Below are 24,188 nucleotides of genomic sequence, written 5' to 3' on the forward strand. Positions count from 1 at the left end.
CCGTTCAAGGCTCAGAAAGGTAGTAAGTACAGTGTTACAACAGTCCATGTGACATCTGTGGTTCAACCTTAATTTTATGTGGCTATGAGAATACTTTTGCGTGCAAAGAAAACAAAAATAACAACTTCATTCAACATTTTTTTCTGTTTATGTCTTTGTGTCGTTTTGGGTGAACTATCCCTTTAAAGATACTGAAACCGTAATAATAAATGGCCACAACAGCAACTACTACAAAAAAAGTTTCCATCAACACATTATTGTCACGGATGCTAAACATAACAGAGGATTTAGGAGCTCACCTGGAATTGCCATTGAAACGAGAAAAGGTGTTTGTAAATCCTCCAAGAGGAACCTTGGGTAGTTGTGAAAGCTCTTTTGAGATTACCTCCTGAGTTGTGTCATCTTGCCAAGTATATCCTATAATAAAACAGACAGAGAGAACCATAAAGTAACATATACATAAACTAACCGGATTATATTCAAAGAAACCCCGCTTACACATTGAATTGCTGACATTTAAAAAGACATTACAAAGACCAGACAAGAGAAACTTTTAAGTCACCATCATGGCGAAAGCGCACTGCTGCTGCTCCTGTTGCCCACAAGCAGAACTTTAAATAACTTGCTGCTGATATTCAAAGTATTCACATTAATTACTCCATATCTTTTCTTGCAGACTAAAGTCTTGCACAGTAATCTGAAGAATCTGTGTAAGTACCTCACCTACACAATCATTTATTCACCTGAATTTACCATTTTAAAAAAATGCTACGCATTGAGGAATGTCAGACGTCTGGTCAACATCAAATCTAATTCTGCATCTCACCAAAAAAAGAAACAACTAGGAATGAAACAAGACTGGGGCAGGTCAAAATCCATTCCAGGGAGGAGAAACATAAATAGAAAAACACCAAACTGATGCATCCATCTTGTGCATTCTGAAAACGTGTTGATCCAGCTTTCATGCAAATGCCACCCAATCAGACATACTTGAGATTGTTCACCACACTACGAGACACAGGTATGCGGTGATTGAACGGATGGATGGGAGGAATGCCATTAACCAGCCACAGATGCAGAGGAACGAATAAAGATCTGAAGAGCATCTCCTTAAGCCCCTATAGATGTGACCTCATTAGCCTTCCACCAGCCTCTCACACTGAGTCCTGTTAATCGGTTTTCTTGGAAACATGATGGGTGGGGAGGCAGACAATGTAAATCTCTTATTTACATATATCACTAAAAAAGACAGAAGACAGATCTTTGGGCTTACAGTGGGGCCTCGGCTTAGCTGGCTTACAGTTAAATATCATCTGCTACCATCTGCAGATTCTATACATCGCCGAATAGCATGCTGAGCGAAGGAAAGAAAATGTCACATTAGAGATGCTGTGTCTTTTTGTGGCATCTGAGGATACGCGTTTAATACTACAACTCACAAAATATATAATACATTTTTTAAAGACAGACTTCTTGTCAATTAAATTCTCAACAAAGTGTTTGCTAATGAAGGCTTTTCATTTAATAATGAGACAAATAATGTCGTTCCAAACGCATAAGACCTTTGTTCATCTTCAGAACACAAATTAAGATATTTTTGATGAAATCTAAGAGCTTTCTGACCCTGCATAAACAACAACACAACTGACACATTCAAGGCCCAAAAAGGTAGTAAGGACATCGTTAAAATAGTCCATGTGACATCAGTGGTTCACTGTAATGTTACAAAGCTATGAGAATAGTTTTTGTGCGCAAAGAAAACAAAAATAGCAACTACATTCAACAATTTCTTTTATTCTGTGTCTATCTTTTGTTTTCTTTTTACGAAGAGTATTCTCAAACCACTGCGGTCACATGGACTATTTTAACCATGTTCCTCCTACCTTTCTGGGCCTTGAATGTGTCAGTTGCGTTGCTGTCTATGCAGGGTCAGAAAGCTCTCGGATTTCATTAAAAATATCTTAATTTGTGTTCTGAGGATGAATGAAGGTCTTATGGGTTCGGAACAACATGAGGGTGAGTAACTAATGATAGAATCTTAGTTTTTACGTGAACTGACCCTTTAAATGCTGTATTAATTTAAACTTGTATCAGCATTTAACAGGTTGGAATATTTGGTTTAATTTTGCACAATTTTGTCAACTATAATGTTCATTTGTTCACTAAAATAGTCACCATTTAAAAACTGACTAAAATTAATGAACATGACATGCTGACTAAACTTAAAGAATATACTCAGCAATAAATAAAACTGCCTAACAGAAAAAACTGCATAAAAAAACAGTGAACTGCACAGGAGAAATAGAAAGCACAAGGACAGCTGAGCATTTATGTGTTATGCCAGCATTTACCCTCCATGGAAACACACACACTTACAATGTTGTTACCTTCCTGTCACCCGCTCGCACTGCACCCTTTTGCCTCAGCAAAGGTCCACCTCATTAGGTCCTGGATGGAGCCTGATATAACGTGCTATTACTAATTAGCAGACCGGTCATTGATGTCGCTGCTATCAAAACGCGTGTGGGGGTGATGGTGGTGGGGGGTTTCTTCCAGACATCATTGCTTTTCTTTCTTTTTTTTTTTTTAAGAGAACGCCATGATCTTCAAATATTTAAATCCCTTTTTCAGCAGCAGACATGTTTTCCATTCTTTGTTTTGACTGGCTTTTGGTTGTGCGGGTCAATACGCAAATGGGTGCACAAGTTAATGTGGAACCATCTTCCAATTAGCGAAGCTGACAAACATTGATTTAATTCTGTTCATCATGAATTGCCTAATTTATTGTGATAGTATAATAGCATAAATTAGGCAAGGGGGCAGGTGGTCTTTTCCTGGATTATATGGGATTTCCATAGTATTTTCATGAACTAATTAGTTTAACTCAGGTGGCACATTCCACAAATACCATACACCCTGGTATCCCATTATTTTAACCATTAGAGGCATAAATCTCTTTTTTTTTTTTTCAGTTATTGTTGTGAGAGATCAAGTTCACCCAAAAATAAACATTCTGTCATGGTTATGTCATTCCAAACCTGTAAGACCTACATTCAACACAAATTAAGATATTTTTGATGAAACCCAAGAGCTTTCTGACCCTGCATAGACAGCAACACAACTACCACGTTTAAGGCCCAGAAAGCTAGTTAGGACAACAATAAAATAGTCCATGTGACATCACTGGACCACCTTAATTTTATGAAGTTACGAGAATACTTTTTGTTCTTTTTCTTTTTTGTACTTTTTCTTCTCTTCCGTGTCAGTCTGCAAAGTGCGTTCTTGAGAGTAACACAACACATCTGACATAGAACAAAAAAGTATTCTTGTAGCTTCATAAAATTACAGTTAAATCACTGATGTCACATAAACTATTTTAATGATGTCCCTACTACCTTTCTGGGTCTTGAATGTGTCAATTGTGTTGCTGTCTATGCAGGGTCAGAAAGCTCTCAGATTGCATCAAAAATATCTTAATTTGTGTTCCGAAGATGAACAGAGTTACTAGTCTTACTGGTTTGAACCGACATGAGGGTGTGTAATTAATGACAGATATTTCATTTTTGGGTGAACTATCCCTTTAAATGCATTAAAAGGTTGTACTGACAATCTGTTTAATTTAAATGCTCAATTGAATTGAAAGTTCATTGTAGCTATATATATATATAGCTCATTTTAATCAACAAAATTACATGATTTTCCCCTTTTATAAAAATATATATATATATCTAGATTCCAGTTTCCAGTTTCCATTCTGTCCTTAATTTTTAGTACCATCTTATGCTGACAATCAAGGACCTGAAATCTATTATTCCTTATCTAAATATGACAGGGGTCATTAAAATCTCTTTTGCCTCCTACGCACAACACACAAGCCAAATCTACTGCAAAAGCGATCATCACTGGCCAGAAAATGGCAAAAACAGAAAACACTGCAGCAATGCGTGTTAGTCAAGCATCTGTTTAGAACAGCATTTAGGAATTCCTCAAGAGAGGGCTTCTGGACAGATTAATACTGTCTAGCTGTCTTGAGTGAAGCCCATGCAAAATGATGTGAACTTTGCTGCAGAGCAACAGATGCAGAAAGATAGAGAAATAATTTGATATTCATAAGCCCTCTATGGAAAAGAGAGCCACTGAGAGCTCTGTAGAAACTGTTGACATTTACTGTACTGAAAAGCACTTTCGAAGAATTTAAAAAAAATTCAGAATACATAAAATCCCCTAAAACTAAATCCAAGTAATTGTATATCAAACAAATTGTAAATCACACTGACTGGTTTGTTAATTCAAATGTTTTGCAATATGCAAAAAGACAATTATAAAACGACATGTACAAGGACACATGCGCTTTTGCTGTGTTAAAGAACTGATTGCACTAATTACCAAAAATTTATTTGTATTACAATGTAATGGTCCCCGTTTTGCAATACTGATTTTGCCAGACCTTCTGAAAGTTCACTTTGAGTGTGGAAGGTAGAAATGTAAGTAAAATCTAATGTAGGACTCATTATTTAGCATGTTGGAGGGCTTACACACAGACTAACAGGTACCAATCAAAAGTGTTTTTCACGGCCTGATCTGTCAGATATAGTGCTTCTCTCACACTATCAAATAAACAACACATAAAAATACATTTGTAGCACGCCCAAGATTGCTTGGCAGGGTATAGCATTTTCCCAGCATGCATCATGGCCTCTGAAATCTAATTTGTTGCCTTATTATTGCTGTTGAATTGTACTGTATTGTTATGCATTTGTGTTCTCCTGTTTATTCGTGTTTTCATATTCGTTGTTATGCCACTTGCAAGTTTTATACCAATGTTTTCATCCTACTGCTAGTTACCATAGTTGTGCAGAATGTGCCAGTTCATTATTCATCTTGTCAAGTCTTTCACTTTCAGTCCAAGCTTTAAAGTTAAATATGTTTGTATGTGAAATAAATGATGGTAAAATACTGAGCTCCACATAACTGTATGTGTAATGGACCTACAGCTCTAACAAGCTGAAAACAAACTGACCATCTAATAGTTACAATGGCACTATTATATTCTGCACATTAACGTGAAAAGATATTTCAAGAATCTGTTATAAACCAAATTAATTCCCAGGATCTGTTTGAACATCTCACTTGCACACAAACAACTACACAGGTGTCATGGATGGTTTTAGCAGAGGCTAAAAGGTATATGTCAAAAATGCTGTGCGTTATTGCAGCCAATGTCCCCTGTCTTTCTCACTCTTGCTCCCCCGTGTCTCGTCTCTCGTGGGCCATGAGAGTAAGTAGCTCTAATGCGCATGTCAAGGTCAATCAGTTTGCTTCGCTGAGCTTCTATCTGAACATGGAGTTTCTACCTGGATGATGGTAAGGCCAGAGGTCATTGGTAAGCCTGGAGGGCCATGTTACACATCTATACACGTCTCAAGGCACCAGTGTCTCTTCATACGCCTTGTATTGTGTTACTTGAACCCCCCACCAGAACCAACATAACTTAGAAACCAGATCCACTATATACTTCTAATAAACAAATCTGTCTATTTTCAACTACTTTGGAAAATAATCAGTCGCTAATTGTTGAATGTACAGTACCAAGTCTTGTCTCATTAAAATGTATGAGAAAAAAAGGTATTTTGAGATGTACTGTAATTTTGAATCTGTACTATGTATGAATATGTACTAACACAGCAATGTTGAGACACGTTTTTCAAAGATCTATTACATTGCCACTGCATCTTAAAAATGTGACGCTCATGGCGAAAGGCGTGACTAAGACTAAATAGCCAAAGGTGTCTGCCTTCATATTTACAATTCAAAAAATGGTGCAGATGGAACACAACAGCATATTTTTTAGAAAAATGAAAATCTATCTTGCACAGTCTACAAAAGGGTGTGTTATGGATTGTTATATGCCAGTAATACACCTAAAATCAAGCAATATATTGACTTCAAAAGCATAATGTTGATCTTCCTTAACTATATAATTCTTTTAAATTACACTATCATTCAAAAGTTTGGGGTTGATATGATTTTCTCTTATGCTCAAGAAGGTTGCATTTACTATTTGATCAAAAGCATAGTAAAAGCAGTAAGATTGTGCAATATTATTACAATTTAAATGACCTGCTTTTATTTATATTTAATGTAATTTATTCCTATGAAGGCAAATCTTTTTAGCAACCTTTACTCCAGTCTTCAGTGTTACATGATACTTCAGAAATCACTCTAATATGCTGATTTGCTGCCCAATAAACATCATTTGCTGTGCTGCTTAATATTTTTGTTGAAATAGTTATTATTTGATGAATAGGAAGTTCAAAGAAACAACATTTATTTGAAATAGAAATTTTTGTACCATTATAAATGTATTTACTCTCAGTTTTTGATCAGGTTAATGTGTCCCTGCTAAATAAAATTACTAATTTCTTTAAAAAAATGACTTACCCCTAAACTTTTAAAGAATAAGTTAACTTTCATAATAAAAATTTCCCCCATGTGATTCAAGATGTTCATGTTTTTTTTTTCTTCAGTCCCAAAAAAATTAAGGTTTTCGAGGAAAACATTCCAGGATTTTTCTTCTATATAGTGGACTTTAATGGTGGACAATGCGTTGAAGGTGCAAACTGCAGTTTTAAAGTCAAACTGCCTTTACAAAAAAAGGTAAAACAGCGATGTTGGGCGATTTCGAAGTTGGAGGAAAAAATTAGATGGGTAATTTATGGCTAATACCCTGCCTTTTTGAACTGAAGAACACAGACGAAGAACTAACCATGTGTGACCTTTCCAACGCGACTACGTAATACATGAAGTCACGCATGCACATCGCAGAGCTAGTGTAAGATGAGCATGAATTTTTTTCAGAAAACGACTGATTCGCTACATAAGACCCTTATTCCTCAGCTCGAGCCCTTTGAAGCTGCACTGAAACTGCAATTTGGACCTTCAACCCACTGATCCCTATTAAAATCCACTATATGGAGAAAAATCCTGGAATGTTTTCCTCAAAAACCTTAATTTCTTTGCGACTGAAGACAGCTATGAACATCTTGGATGACATAAGTAAATAAATTATTAGGAAAAGTTTAATCTGGAAGTGAATTTATCCTTTAAACAGTAGCATACGCTAATCTGGGTGCTTTTTAAGCACACAATTGTGATTCATACAATTAATTAAATCAAATTTTACTGAAAGCTGACTGACAGACCTAGTAAAACATGACTGGCTTTAAGCCTCTGAACAACATGTGAAACATCATGCATGATGTAACTTAGGCATCCAGCTGAGCATTGTTTTTAAAGAACAAATAACTTTAAATGATTTCAGAGAATTAGTTCTGAGGTATTTCAGCTGTCCATTATGTGTGACCTCATTTAAGAGTCAAGCCATTAAATCTGTCTTAATTCCGCTTCTTTCTCACTCTCTCTTCCAGCTGCTCCTTGTCTGTCTATCACCTCCTATCTGTCCCTCTCTATTCATTAATAGTCTTCTACTCCAGGAGACATCTGTAACTTCCCATTATCTCTAGCCACACTGACCACGGTTGAAGATCAAAGGAATGGCACAATGCATTACAAGCAGGCTGTAATGTTCAAATCCAGGAGCAAGGAAATATGAAGAACATCTAAAGACAATGCCATGAAATATGGGGCAGCTCACAGCAGGAGGGCTGTCAGTTGGCGTGATGGACCCGTATGACAAAGAGAGAGCATTCTTGCCGTCCGGTCAATGGCATCGATCTAATGACATTGTGCAGGGTGTGCGACGGCGGCTTCGCAAATTGCGTGATTTCTACAGCTACTCTAAACGCGTGATAAAGAGAATTGTGAGTCGATGGCATTGATGTTCTCTACACCTATCTGCCCATCTCCCTCTCTCCTGTGAGAAGGAATGTGGAAGGATGTTGGTCGGCTGAAGGGTTCTGTAAGGCTCACAAAGAACGTGATGTTGCAAGGCAGATGCGATCAGATCTCCAGCACGCACAAAAAAAGTGTGCGTGTATAAAAGTGTCACACAGACACACATACAAAGCACACAAATACGGAGCAAGTGGTCAAGAAAACAAGATAAGATAACTGCAAACATTTAATGGTTCACACATTTGTCATCTGTCTGCTGAATCGGGCACAAATTCATAGACGGAAGCACACAAACAAAACACGCATGCCATTCGAACACGCAAACGCACACAGGGGAACATCTGAAGACGTCTGAGATCTCCCTCGCAAAAGCGCTCTGAAATTAAAATAAAAACACTGCAACACAGCGTGTCAATCAAAAGCCGAGGTTTCAGACACCATCTGCATCCAAAAAGAAAAAAAAACGAGAGAGAGAGGAAGCTGAACACAGCCTCTCATCCTCCTGATCCCTCTCTCTTTATTTGGCTTGGGTAATTGGAGTAAGTCGGCCATCTCTCTGGCTCTCTAATATTCATTACCATGTTGGTAATTTACCCAAAGACGGTTGCGTGCCTTCCACGCTTTTCAACTCTCATTTATGGCTGTTTGAAAAGATCAAGCTGGGAGCAAGCCTCTGCAGCCTATTAAGGGCTCAGATCCTTCACCGAGACAGACAGGATGGAGCATGCTGCCCCCAAATGGCTATGCTGGAGACTGACATCAATAAGCCCTGTGTTCTGATAGGTGTCAGAAGAAAAATGATTCGAATATACACTGCAGTAAAAAAGCAGAGCTAACATGAGCAGTTGTTCTTATTTCCATCCCTCTTAATGACATTATGACAAAGGGAGGTTAAATAAGACCCCCTAGAACTGCTGTATAACAGCTACGGTTATGAAGGAAGGTCTGAAAGGGATAGTTTCCCAAAATTAAAAAATCTGTCATCATTTACCCAACCTCATGTTGTTACAAACATGCCTGACTACTTTCTCCTACAGAATATAAAAGATGATATTTCAAGAAATGTTTTTGTTCAAAAAATGAAATTTAGTAGGGTCAAATCTCATTTTGGACCTAAAAAAAATATCTACTTTTGTGTTCTGCAGAAGAAAGTAAGTCAAACAGGTTTGAAAAGACATAAGGGTGAGTAATAGGGGAGAGTTTAACACAAATTTTACAGTTTAATTCAATTCTGATTCACAAGCTTGGGATTCAATTCGATTTCAGTACATGCCAAAAAAATCTTTAAAGCTGTAAAATATACGTAAGAGTCAGTTACATTACTACAATAATGAAGGTTAAAATTAACTGATTTCTATACAAATTTTGAACTGGTGTCTGTCATAAAACATTTATTTAAACATAAACATTGAAGAATAGTAAAAATATGTTATATGGCGCATATATTTAGCAAAATGCTCCTCTCTAGAGTTAATTTTTCTAGCTGGTCACCAAACATATGACAGAGTAAATGTGAAATGTTATTTGCAAGCTGTTATACTGACGTCTTTGCGTGGCTGAAACACTAACTGAGTGATTACATGAGCAGGATACGGATTTTGGAAAGTTGTAGACTTTCTTTTAACATACCTTCAGATGTATATTTATGTTTATTTCGTACTGAAACATGAACATGAACGTACTGAAAGATGATCGATTCACATCTGAACTGAACTGCGGCTTCTCTTGAACTGAGGTGTGATCTGTCACTTCACATTAAACAGTGCCAGAACAGCATTTATTGTTTGAATACTATAATAAGATGTACAGAATTTGAAATCTGAGACTGTGTTTCATAACAAAGTAAAAAAGCACAAAGCTTATTGCGATTCATTGAATAGGAGGTGCGCTACAATGTTTCATTCAATAACTGAAAACAGGCTAAACTAATCGATTCTCAAGGTTTTAAGAATTAATATCATTAATATCTTTTTTCAAAATGAGAATCTAGATCAGATCTATTTCCTCTAAAATGTTTTGTAAATTGTATTATTACAGCTAAATGAATGTGACTGAATGGATAAAACCAATGTTTGTGCTCTCTGAATTGAATCTGAATCCTTTGAATTCAAAATACAAATGACAGACTGAAAAAATCTGTTATAGGTTTAGTGTAGTTTGTATGTTACATGCATAGTTTGAAAAAGCTCAGATGAAATAGTTTGTAAACAGTGTGAACACATGCACACACATTGTGTATCACTGTATATTAGCTTTTAATATTAACTATCTTTAAGTTTTGGGTGAAAGCCCATTCTAGCACAACTGCGATCCACTGAACAGACGTCTAACACAGAGAGTACCCAGAGTTTGTTGTACAAGAAGTGCAAGTATCTTAAATCAGATCTACAGATCAGGCATGTTCAAACAATATGTTCAGCTCGAACAGATTAAGACTCACATCTCTGCAGAAGTTCTCCTCTATCAGTGATAGTACATTCAGTCCAGCCCTGCTAACGCAGTGTATCATTGAGAAACCTTTCTGTCACGAAAGCCCTCAGATGTCCAATTCCAAGCCCCTGAGCAGTGGATGAGTGCTCAGTCTCATCCTTTCATCCCACTCTCTTTCATCTGTCCATGTGACAGACAGCAACATCGTGCCACAAAAGATGAGTGCACGTTTGGCTGTGTGTCAGCTTTGACTTGAGATGACGAGCTCTGGAACTGATTGTGACACGGTTCTGCCAAGGATAAAACTTACTAGCTAAGTACATTGATGAAACCACAAACAGCTGTCAGTGAAGTTTTGATGATGTTTTTTAGTCTGTTACTCACTGATCTTCGGTTTAACAGAAGTTGGAGGAGAAAATGAGATGGGAGTTTTTCGACCTACCCTAACTGTATTGAACCGAAGGTACACAGACTATGCATGCACATCGCAGAGCTAGACAAGACGAGCATTTGAGGTTAAAAAATGTATAAATTGTACATTTTTTATAAAATAACTGATCGTTTCGCTAGATAAGACCCTTCGTCCTTGGCTGGGATTGTTTAAGGGCCCTTTGAAGCACCATAGAAGTCCACTATACGGAGAACATTTCTTAAATGTTTTCCTCAAAAACGTAAGTTTTAATGCAATTTGTGCCTTTGCTACAGTATGTAGGTAAAAGGGCAAAAGAGTTATAGTAACACTGACAAGTTAATAAGTAGCAGTAAATAAGCAGGTGAAGTGAGATGACAAGTAAACATGCTAATGTCAGATCTACAAAAAGTTAAAAGACTGAAAGCTAAAGCAACTGACAGCTGATAAGAACTGAATAATTAACAGTCAGGGAAGTTGGTAAACAAAGAGCTGTGTAATTAGAAAAACAGACAATGGACTTGTGAATACATAAACAATAATTTCCACAGTGTATCTTATACTGTGGAAAAAGGAAAACAATTAAATGTGATACATGAACGTGATAAACAAGCACACAAGAGGGCTGTACACACAAAGAGATGTGATACCTCTGTGGGCCAGCTTCTGAACAACGTTCCTCAAGCGCTGCACAGCTGCTGGAGACACATCGTAAGTGTAGGGAACTGAACCTGAATAACTCTTACACTGACCAAACACCCCATCTGGAAAATAAACACACAGACAACTTTTAGAAACACATCATGTATGATAAAATGACATCTGTTATAATGAATAAATACATTTTATTCAGTTAGTTATTTTTCTAAACGCTATGTCAGCAGCAAGGCTAAATACATAACGAGAACAAAGTGAACAAATTTCTATCCACCTTATTTTTCAATACAGAAGTAAGCCTATGGGCAAGACTTCCAGTTCATTAGCCGTTATAGGGAAATAACGGAAACAATAACAACGTGCAGTAAACGGTAAAACTGTTTGCACTACAAATCAGTGTGCTCATAATTAAGAAAATACATAAAACTTATATGGTAAGACACACCAATTTGCAATATCAAGCAACAAAACGAGCTGTTTTGTACAGCTATAAATAGTTGGACGCAGATGAGACTGGAAGTCAGACCCATAAAATTTACAAATGGCTGCTCTCTTACGGGAAAAATAAGGTGGATATAAAACATGGGTTGCCAGATTGAGCCTTACACTGTAAGTTGCTGAGCTGATATAACAGCGTCTTAATATTCCTCTGGTCATAGAGCTTTTTAGATGGATGTCAAGGCTTTTTAGATAGAATCTGGAGTTTGACCAATTCATTTGCTGGCTTTCATGACTGCAATTAGGGATGCATGATAAATCACATGCGATTATCATGCGCATTTAGTCAGTAATGCCAGTTCTGTGATTAGCAGTAAATCTCCATCACGTGCGTTCAGCTGGAGCAGCAATTAATACACAGAGCTGTAAATCACTGACAAGCTACGCAAAATCGCACTCATAATCACAGATGAATCGCATTCGATTATGAACGCAATTTTGCGTAGTGCACTATATAGGGGATATAGAATGATACAGGCAGTGCAAATATACTTTTAATTGGGGCAATAGAAGTCTGGTTTCATGCTACAGTCTGCTCCGGTCCGGACATACAATAGCACAGAGTGGATCGTATGCAAAAATCGGCACAGAAGACAAAATGTATCAGACCCACTTGAATTCTAAACCGAATGCTAGGAAAGGTGATTGCAGAGATTCATAATAAACCCCTTATACTCACTTCTGCTGTAAGCGAAGCTGGATCACGAATGATTTGCGCGAAAATAGACACATTTATGTAGATCGGGAGGCGCATTCCCTTCACAAACAAACCACCGCATCTTCAGCGGCTCAGATGTCAGGAGTAAATGACGACCACTATGTTCATTATTACATCCAGCAACACAACACCTCAATCACTCAATCAGAGATATTCTTGTCCAACTTACATCCCTGCTCCGGCATCAAAACAATGGAGGTTGGACTGTTACAGCTGCTGTAGGGCAGGTCTGAGGTAAGACGCTCATGTCAATCAACTATCATGGCAGTGACGGCACACCGACAGGCATCTGAGAATGGCTCGATTTGAAAAAGGGGATATTATTTTTACAGATAAATTAAAAACCACTGCATGGATTTGTATCATTATAGGGTAGATTTGTACATACACTGCCAACACACATTAATGTTCAAACAACATGAAAAAGTGAACTTTGCATCCGATGACCCCTTTAACACGTTCCCTTAATGTCTGCAAACATGTTCTGTTTTTTTTATACTTCAGTACAATCCATATAAAAAAAAAAAAAAAAAAAAAAAAAAAGCTGTGATATAAGCAAAACGCTATTGGCTATTTAAAAAAAGGGGGCAGGGCTGCTTGATATGTTTTCCTGTTTCAGTTGAAATTACATCAACACATAGAATAACCCCACATTTCAAAGTATTTCAGTTTAATTTTTATGCTTTAGTAAAGTCCAAAAAATAAAAAAATAAAAAATAAATACAACACCTTTAACATCTCTGAATGCTGTCTATTTACATTAAAATAGTGCACTCTAGTAAATAAATAAATTATTATTTTTATATTTGTATTGACTAGATATAGCACTCATTCTATCAGGATCACAATATATGATTTATTGAGTCAAACAACACTTTATATCATGCAAATAGCTCTTTAAATTAGAAAAAAAAAACATAATAGTATGATTTTTTTAATGCAGTTTTGTTCGTTTATTTCAAGATAGTGACCATTATAACAGAAAACCTGCCCACCCATGTAAGGCTTGAAGGAAAAGCACAACTGTTTGTGTCCACCAGCCGTCAGTTCATTTTGTGAGGCTGAAGTTTCTGCTTGGGGTCATAATAGCCACAGGGGTTTAGGGTATTTTCTTTCTTTCTTTCTTTTTGACACTTTCAAGATAAGCACACAGGCCATCAGAAAACGCACCTATATAGAGACACACACACATTATCTGGCCCCTTGTTTATCTCCCCATCACCAGGGACCCAGTGCCACTCAATAGTCCGTTGCTAGGCAACCCAAACCATGGCTCAGATTGGCTTCATAATTCAATGGCTATCTGGGCGAACAGGGAGGATGCAGGGTATAGCAGCGGTCCTCACGAGGAATACTAATGACCGCAAGTGTTCCTTCATCGTGCGAGAGCAGTTTTCATCTGTTTTCCGTAAGCGCCGCTCATCTGCACCATGAAGTTACGGGCTCTGTCAGGCTAATGTCGTACGATAAGGCATAAACAGTCAATATAATTAGACTTATGATTTCATCATAAATAATTCTGTCATTGTACATTCCAACCTGGCTCATTTGATATATTTAGTGAAGCAAGCAGTTTTGGCATAATGATATTCTAATATGTTAACAAGAGTAAAGAATTCAATGCAATGAAAGGAAGCAATTAAGAGAATACGAATTTAAAACAGGGCAACAAAGCAGCTTCGGCATCCACAGACTAAACATCCTACTCTGCCTCATTTTGACTTGAAACCTGCCATGTCCAAACTTTTTACATGCGCACCAGACACATGACATAACCACCAGCGAACAGACCCTTTTCACTGCCTCCCTGTCGGTTTCCATAGCAACTTCCCTCACTGTCGGCTGCCTTTTTTTTCCAGCCGTCTCCGGGAATAATCACACTCTAATTACAGTCATCGCGCTCAAATATAGACTCGGCTGCGCTTTCTTCTATCCCACGATTCCTCGAGCTCTACACTGTACAACCATAAAACAGAGCCTTAGGGAAATAGAGTGAGTGGTAATATAAAATCTATCAGGCAGTCTGAATTATCAAACATGATACATTTGCTTCCCACTTGGTGGTAAATGATATGCCTCTAGAACTCTGCACTTTGTCACTCATTTGCAAAAAGCTCTTCATACTGGTTACGATAAGCTTAATAACAGCTCCGAGAGCTCTGGTAGGTCTTTCGTCAAGAAAATCCTGGACCGCTCTGTGATCTGTATTGTGGCCATTATGTCCTCTGATAGATCAGAGCTGAAGTGAAAATGGAGAATATAGTTTGACATTTCACAGCATTTGACCTATTTAGAGAAGGTCTGGATCTCTCGAACCACCTCTGTCACAGAGAAACGTTCTCAGTAAGCTGACAAATGATTTCAAGCATGTGAATTCTCACTGTATGCATAGTTAAATTAAATATATTTAAATTCAATTACCATTTTAAACAAAAAAAACAGATTAGCATGTTACTGAAAACGACTATATTAGACATTTCAAAGAAGCAACTGATTATTTTAAATCAACAAAAACTACAACTTAAACTTCCAATATTAGTCACATTGTTAGAAAAGTTTAAAAATGCTTCTCGGTTATTGGCCAACACTCTGTCACTTTAATTTTCTAATACTATATAAAAATGTGCATTTCTCTCACTCATAGTTTACACACTATATTATAGTCCAAAGGCTTCAATGTGCTGTAATTCTTGTGATCTACCACAAGGAGGAGACTTAACAAGCAAAACGGGCGACTGATTCACTCCTGCTCTGAAATCACAGAACAGTCCTCCTATGGGAAATCAATATGTTAAATATATTCATGGTCTATAGTAGTTTTAGCTACTGTCTTTCTAATCTGTTATTAAGGATGATTGCTCAAATTCTAGATGTTGTTGTTTCATATGTAAATATAACTCCACTGACAATTATTTTAATTAGATTCTAAAAATAGTTCAGTAAAACAATTCTAAGACAAGACACCAGTTGTAGATATTGGCATCATTGTAACTGACGGATCTGAAATCAATATGCACAGCCAAATAAAATAGAGCACTATTTTAAGCAAATGACACTACACTGAACAGACTGAGAGCATTAGGGGTGTAATAAAAAAGCAGACCACATTTCAAATCATTTGCTGAAACTACTGAACTGAAACAAACAGTAGGAAAAAATGCAAATGCACAGTAACTAGAAAACTTATATTCTATCATGTGACACTTCTATGCAGTGCGCTGCATAAAAGACAACTAGTCTGTCAGTGCATTTGGCAAAGGCAGAAAAATTAGACATTAAACTGTCTTATCTAAGATGTTTTCTTTTTTTCTTTTTTTTGACAAACTGGCATTAAAAGCAAATTGTGGATGCCGGACTTGCTAAGTGGTTTTCGTTTCTGATCTCTTCTGCATCTCTTTCTGAGTAAACAGATTATAAAGCACTTCTTCTAAGAAGAATATTACAGCACAAAGTGTGTTTAACCTTGTCTTTCCCTGTCCAGTCAGTTGAGGTCACCAGTTTTGCTTTAATGGAGTAAAATATAAAACAGTTGAAATGTCTCCCGTCCTCCTTGTAGGTTATGATTACTAACGTCAGATTCAACCCACATTTAACCGAGCTGCTGTCAGAGATAGCAAGGATCTGAAACGAATTGCTGTAAAAAATTCACAAATAACCATAACTTAGGAGAGCAGGTCATGAGGATGCAAACGGAGCTCTTGGGAATGAGGCGGTGAAGCACGTCTCCCATTGACAATGCTGAGGCAATTATGTTAATCGATGAAACAAGTGAAACACGATGTTGCAACCAAATCAATAGTAATTCTGATTTTCACCCATTTTCCTGATTTTTTTTCCCGGTCTATTGGTCAGTCGAGACCTTGGTGTATAAGCCATGAGATGGGCAGATAATGACAGAACAGGAGGCTGTGGTTATATGTGAGACAACAGTCACAATGAACAACAGAGAGCTTCAAAATTATTCAGATACCCAGTCAGCTGTTCAAAGACGTTAAAACCATCACTATAATGAGTCTCAGACAGACCACACGGATCGCCGCAGAAAATCGATTCTACCGTGCAGAGTGAACCACAGAGTGATACTAATGAAGATAAAGAACAGCCAGTGCCACAGAAGAGGAGTCCATTTTTGCAGCATTAAGAACCACACACTGAGTAGGTTATCTGGATATGTTGAGGCCTTTGTTCATTGAGGCAATTAGTTCATTTGCAGATCTCACTGAAAGTTAAGTCAATACTCCAGTGTAATGGTTACTAAGACATTACGTAGTTTATCGGCAAGGCAATATTATCATGGTTAACGGATTTGGATTTCTGATTTTGATTTATTTTACAAAATATTTCGTAAATTAGAATTAAATAATTGAAATTGAAAATGAATCAGTATGAAAAAAAAATACATTGAAATTTCTAAAATATAAATTGGTAAAATAAATTAAACTTCAGATAACTTCGCAATGCTAATATTCTATTAGTACACAGTGAATATGACATAGCGGCAAACTGGATATAGCACAGTTTAAAAAATAGATTTAAATTTGTCACTTGTGCATGTTCAGTGGCAGCAGAAACTCTCACACATACAGTTTACTTTCTTTGTTAACATTTTAATAATTTTAGACAGGATGAAAGTGAGCTGCATGCATCTGTGCACATTTTCAGTACCGTCAAATAAGTCTCTGACACTTAACAGCTAAACAGTAAAAATGCTAATAAAGAATGCTGAATATTGCTAAAATTAATCACTGTGGTGATATATGAGTTGGCCATTATAATATTAAAATAACTGAAATAAAGGCACAACAACAAACTAGTGCTTGTCACATGAAAGATTCACTTTTTTTAAATAGTAAAAGTAAGTGGCCATCTCTCTATCCATATGCATATTAGGGGTCAACCGATATGTGTTTTTCAGGGCCAATGCCGATACCGATTATTACAGGTAAAGTAGGCCGGTAAGTTGGACTGATATATATGTCTGGTGAAAAACTGAAAATTAATGTCAAAATTAAGAATAACAGGGGCTCTGGCAAAAAAAAATTCTTTAAAGGGTCATGAAACCCCCCTGTTTCAGCTCTGGTTAGTTCTCACCATAGTTTTGAAAAATGCTTCAAAAGTGGGCGTGGTGCGCTGCGGAGCGGAGGGGGAGGAGGGGAGAGAGTCAACTTCGGGTTCAGACAGTCTCATTTCGCTAACACAAATAAATGCACAGGCATTCGCACTATGCATCGAAAACATATATATGAACGTGCTGTTGCACCTTTATTAACTTTTAAGGCTTATTTTGCGGCGTTTATAATCCTTTTGATGGGTTGCGTTAAGGAGTTGTAAAAACTGCTATTACACTCACCTTATGAATGAATCGTGTTTGTGCCGAACTCTACTACAAAAACAAACAGTCTCCTTCGATCCATTAACTTTTCTCTCAGTTATTGTACGCAATCTCACAGTCTGAAGCGTCTGTCATAGCAAATCAACATGCGCTCTCGTGAATAATTAGGCAAAGCATATTCTCATAGGATAAGAACACGCAGCCTCATGAATAATTATGAGACACCGACACATCATCGAAGTACTAGTCCATTGCCACGTCACAAACTGTGACGTCAGCACAATGTAGATTTTAAACCCGGAAGATAAAAATAGAGCAAAAAAGCTCAAAATTAACAAGTTTTCTCAATTAAAAATGAAAATTAATTGATGCTAACATTGTCATATATGATGTGCAACACAAACACCTCTGCTCAAATCTCAGAAAAAGTAGTCGGGTTTCATGAACCTTTAAATGCTTTTAAATTATTTTATCAGCAAATCTACATCTATTTAAACTACATTTTGGAAGTTCAGAATCGGGGCACCAATGAAGTCCATTATATGGAGAAAAATCCTGAAATGCTTTCCTCAAAAAGCATAATTTCTTCATGACTGAAGACAGAAAGACATGAACATCTTGGATGACAAGGGAGTGAGTAAATTTTTGTAAATTGTTGTTCTGAAAGTGGATTCTCCTTTAAAGGCACAATGTGTGAGATTTTTTGATTAAAATATCCAAAAACCACTAGAACAGTGTTATACTGTATATTTGGTTGACTTGCATACTTACATTATCTCAATGTTTCGAAGAATGAAGTCATACACACCCTTGATTTTCTGGTTTTATTTTGTAGAAAACATGGAAACCCTAAAGACAGGTGATGAACGCACAGAGTAGCATTATAACAGAACTTTCAACACACTTAAATGTATCTAGTATGATAAAACAGCACAGCTTTTTCCTACATACGCATGACCAGAAGAAGCGGAACCGGTTGACTGTAAGCTTAGCTGCTTTCAAACCATGTATCGCACTCGTCTCTCATTAGCAATTGCTCCAGCGTCCCCGTTTCACTTCCACAACTTTCAGCCCCACCCTGGTTTATACTACAGTCACCTTAGCAAGTCTTGCATGAGTTGCATGTCTTACTAAGTAAGTCTTAGTAAGTCTGTGGGGATGAAGACAACAACTCCCATGATTCCACACTCAATCATGGCGTCACCAAACTACGCATTTGTTTCGCATTTGTTTCTTTGTTTGCTGATAATCGGTCAAGCCCTGATGTATAGACCCACCAGGAATTCAAACTACTATGAAGAAGTACCAGGAATGCTGGTGTATAAAGTGGTGCCAGTGTTATTTGTGCATGAGGAAGTTTTTCAAAGTTATTCAAAATGAAAGCCAAAATCTGTGTTACTCAATCTTAGACTGCAAAAAAATATAGCATATTACCTACAGCTTCCATCTAATGATAGGATCCAAAGGTCCTTTGTCTTTTACAGACGAGAAATACAACTCTGTTCTTCACACTGGCAGTTTAATGTCAACATAGTGATTCCAATTTCATTTCACCAGCGTCACAGTGTAGAATACAATATGCGGTTTCATTTTTCAGCTTGTTTTTTTCTTTTCTGTTTTTGTTATCCCATTTCCCGCATTCTTGCAACTGAACATGTTGCCATTTTAAAATAGATATGGCACCTTACAGGGACTTTTGTTAATGTTCACACATCAGAGTGAGAGCTTAGGTTACAATAAAACAAGCCAATAACACCAAAATATCTATTTTATAAAAACAACAAGCCTGGCTTGATGTTTTGAATAGAATAAAGAACACAGAATCATTATTTAAAATTTAAACCATGAATTTAGCATGTTTTACAAAGACAGAATAAAAACTGGAAGTTCATTCCTTTGGAATTAATTAATTCAGAACTTTTACAGAATTTTCATAACCTATGTTATAGCTATTTTAATACATATACACACACACATACATATATTGGATTTTGAACTATTAAAGCCACAGAGAAAATGCCACTGGAAGCTCTTTCAGGGTCTTACAATATCCTGTCCTTCAGCAATTATGCTTCCAACACCATAGAAAGCTGGTCTAATGACAGGAAGCAAGGTTTTAAAGATAAGGTTCAGAGTAGAGAAAATGTCAAGCAGTTTGGCACTAGTCAGTCTGTGAAAACACATATATACAGCTCTTCTCCAAACAGAAAAGGTTAGATTGTCTAAGCTGATAATGACTTGCATTCTGATCTTGCTACGGAGTATCTTGTGTAAGCTTGCAGTTAGTCTGCTAGACATTTTTCATCTTATTTTTGAATGATTAGTCGTCTCTGGGAAGCTTGGTCTAATTGGTCGAGGGACTAACTGGCAGCTTTCCAGGGAGTTTATATATTTTCTAAAAACGCTGGGCCATAAGTCAAACCCTTACCCTTTACTGAGACAGGTTTACACTGTTTGACTCATAGCTATTTAATGGTATAAGTAAATAATGAATGCCTCTATGAATGTGTTTGCCTGTTCCTTGAAGTATCCTGTTAGTTTAAGAATATTCCTGCATTTTTGAGAAAACCTTTTTCATAACGTTATAACAGTGCAAGCCAGAAATATTGCACATACTGTAGCGCGTCCTCAAAAACATTGATTGAAATTGTGTCATACCACACTGTATGTCTGATTTTACTTTCGCCTTTTTAACATTAACATCTTAATATGATTCCTCTTGATACTAAAATGTTTTCAAATACTGGATTCTACTTCATGGATGATCACATTGTGTAATTATCATTCAGAGTGGAAGACAGATCACAGAGGATCAATAGCTGGCAGCTCAACAAGAACAAATAAATCAAAACTAAATTGCTCTTAAAAGAATGTGTTTAGGCATTTTTTTGGCTCTTTTTTTTAGCATTACTGGGGATCTGAACTGACATGCCATTAATAACTGTTGTTATCTGAGAGTAAATTCATGTGCTTTTGTGGTATTTCTGTCAGGACCACTATCGTCAAAAATGACTGTGGCTACATGCTACATCATCCGCTGGAATGCCACTCTCTCGTGAATGCGAGTACAACAGTTATACTGTAAAAAATAAAAAACACAATTTGAGTCAGCTTAAAATAATTTGTTACGCTGCTGCCTTAAAATTTTAAGTTCAGTCAACTAAAATAAGTTCAGTCAACTTGAAATGTTAAGTTGTTCTAAGTAACAACTTAGATATCTGTGTTCGCTAAACTTAACAGATGGGTAAGTAACCCAGCTGCCTTAAAATTTTAAGTTGATTCAACTCAAATATCTAAGTTGTCACTTATTATAAATTTAACATTTCAAGTTGAATAAACTTTTTTTGAGTTGACTGAACTTAAAATTTTAAGGCAGCCAGGTTACAAATTATTTTAAGTTGACTCAACAAATTGCTTTTTACAGTATAGCGGAAACTAGGGATTGAGGTTTATAAAATTTTACATATGGATATTTTTCTTACACAAACACTTCAGAAGGCCTTTATTAACCCCCTGGAGCCATGTGGAGTACTTCTAATGATGGATGGATGCACTTTATTATATTTATATAACCTCAACTGCCATTCACTGTCATTATAAAGCTTGGAAGAACCAGGACATTTTTTATATATCAGGTCAGGCTGTACTTCCTTACAGATTATTACCAGTTGCTGGCTCATACAAATGTAACATTTTCTGTCTTTTTTGTGCACAAATTCACTTTGAAAAGTACTGTAGACATCTAAAAAGAAGCACTAACTGTTCTCACACTGACACAATTTTACCTGAATTAAACTGTTACTGAATGAAGTTTTTATTGATGTCCATTCACACGCTTTCAGAGTGCAAGTTCTTGATAATCACATCCTTAGAGTTACTTGGAAACTACTGTCAAGTATATATCCGCAGTAGTTAACACTGGCGTAATCTTCTATATTAAATGTAATCCAAGCATACAGTAGAAGAATCCGACGTGACAATAAAATACACCCACTCACATACTGCCTGGTCCTCTTAAACACTTCCTAGTCTCACAGAGCCAGACTTTTGACTACCGGTGTAAAGTCTGGTCCACTTCACAGATTATTCTAGCCAAGAACCACCCACAAAAAAAATGAGAACAAACCATCTGACTGTTATAACAGGCGAATAATCAGAGCCGGTTTCATTTTCACATGACATTTAAGGGAAGGCAAATCTGAAACTGATTAAAATCACAATAATAGACTGGCAAGCAAAAGCGGTTGACGATGGCACAGCAGTCTCTGTGAATGTCTGTACAGACACTGCCAAAGAAATTAACAGGAAATGTACAGTATAGTGCAGAAACACAGATTACTCAGAGAACAAAGACTAACATACAGTTCGATTTAGATTATTTGCTAATAAATACCCATTAAATAAAACAGCAGTCACTTATCTTGTGTTTCAGAGAAAGCCCCTCCATTTTGTGTGCAAAATATGAAATTAGCACTTCCTATCATCACCATCAAACAAGACTTATTTTAAGCATCTAGGATGTGCCATGACACCCACATACACCTTTGAGAAAATGACAAAATTTCTAACCATTGAAAGTCCATTCACCCAGAACTTCGACACTTTAAAAAGTTCATTCAAGTCATATGACAAACAGATTTATAGGGATAGTTTTCCAAAAATTCTGCCATGTATTGCTCACCCTCATGTCGTAGCAAACTCATAAGACCTTTGTTCATCTTCAGAACACAAATTAAGATATTTTTATGAAATCCGAGAGCTTTCTGACCCTGCATAAACATCAACATAATTACCAATGTAATCCATGTGACATCAGTGGTTCAACCGTAATGTTCTGAAGCCAAGAGGGTAACGTTTGTGCGCAAAGAAATCTGTGTTCTGAAGATGAATGAGGGTCTTACGGGTTTGGAACGACATGATGATGAGTATTTAATGACAGAATTTTCATTTTTGGTTGAACTATCACTTTAATAAGACTATAGACAATTGCAAATACATAAAGCACATCAAATATGGTAAACAGAAGCTCAACCATAAATGCTTAGTGCAGTTTATTTGTGTTTTTCGAAGCTGAATTGAAGTCTTTTAGGTTTGGAACAACATGAGGGTGACTAAATGATGACAATTTTCATTTTTGGTTGAACCACTCCCTTGAAGGCCTCAACTACAGGGAATAAAAAGACCTAAATTAGTCCACATTTCAACGCCCTGGCTGTTCTTGCACTGTTTGGATTATTAATTGAACCCTCTAGTGCATCATGTATTCTCTATTAACTCCTGTGTCGTTCTGTTTTTTTTTTTTTTTTTTTTTCTATTCAGCTGCAGGCTGTTCTTTCCCATGCCAAAACACTGGGTCCACGACCAGTTTCCTGTTTCCTGACTGCTCTGTATTGTCAGCTGAGAAGTTATCAGTGAATGTCTGCAGGTGGCATGAGCAGGTGCTGTATTGGTACATCTATTGTGTAGAGATTGAACAGGAACTGAGACAGGACAATTCCCTGCAGTGCCTCAGTATTACCTGACAGTAAGGTGGTGCAGAATCGCCCACCAGGGGTGATTCCCACACTTCTCCAGCCTGCAGGGTGCTGAAGAGGTAGTGGAGGGACTGACGATGTCTCAGATAGGTAAAAAAGACTTTTGATAGCATACTAGAGCTAACAATGAAAAGAAAAAATGTTCATGAAAATGTAACTCGTTACCTTTTCCCTGATCTCTCACATTATCAGATTATGAGTCTGTTTGTAGCCACTGGTGGCCTTCATTCTGCTTCAGGTGATTTGAGATGAGCCAGCATCAGAAGGTATAAAGATAATGCTGCAGGATCAAGCACGTTCAGTCTAAAGATTTATTTTCTGTCTCTGTTAAAAAGAGTGGCTAAGCAGCCCATCCATCAAAAATAAATCTTGTCACTCCAAATCATTCTCAAGAGAACAGATTGTGCAACAACACGAAGCAAAGGATGGAGAAAGAAACTGAGGGAAGATAAAAGTCCCCTGACAGTCCTTGGGATATTTCCTTCATAAGTCCTAAGGTTTGACAGCACTCCCAAAGTACTTGGGTTTTCACTCTTCACTGCATTTGTTTAATTGAAGTGAATGGCTTGAAATGGCACTTATCTTGTTTGAGCTCTAAATGTATTCCACGTCGAGAGAAAATCATTGAACGCACAGTTCCAAATGCAGCTTTGTAGAAATTAAAGACATGCATTTAACCTTTGGTCACTAAAGTTACCAAGTAGGTTTATAGGTATCATACTGAAATATTTGAAACTGTTTCAAGACCATATTATT

At 36.9% G+C, this 24,188-nt stretch overlaps 1 protein-coding gene across 1 annotated transcript in view; it reads right to left on the minus strand.

Annotated features, from left to right (window-relative positions):
• The window catches only part of ptprn2 (protein tyrosine phosphatase receptor type N2), a 199,445-nt gene that overhangs the window by 149,762 nt on the left and 25,495 nt on the right, over positions 1-24,188 (minus strand). Inside the window, exons 3-4 of the mRNA XM_051114640.1 lie at positions 11,344-11,457; positions 300-417 (exon numbers count right to left, since the gene is read on the minus strand). Of these exons, the coding sequence (XP_050970597.1) occupies positions 300-417; positions 11,344-11,457 (232 nt within the window). The remainder of the gene's footprint in view (positions 1-299; positions 418-11,343; positions 11,458-24,188) is intronic.

The sequence above is a fragment of the Labeo rohita genome, chromosome 7, assembly GCF_022985175.1.
Source record: "Labeo rohita strain BAU-BD-2019 chromosome 7, IGBB_LRoh.1.0, whole genome shotgun sequence".
Classification (NCBI taxonomy): Eukaryota; Metazoa; Chordata; class Actinopteri; order Cypriniformes; family Cyprinidae; genus Labeo; species Labeo rohita.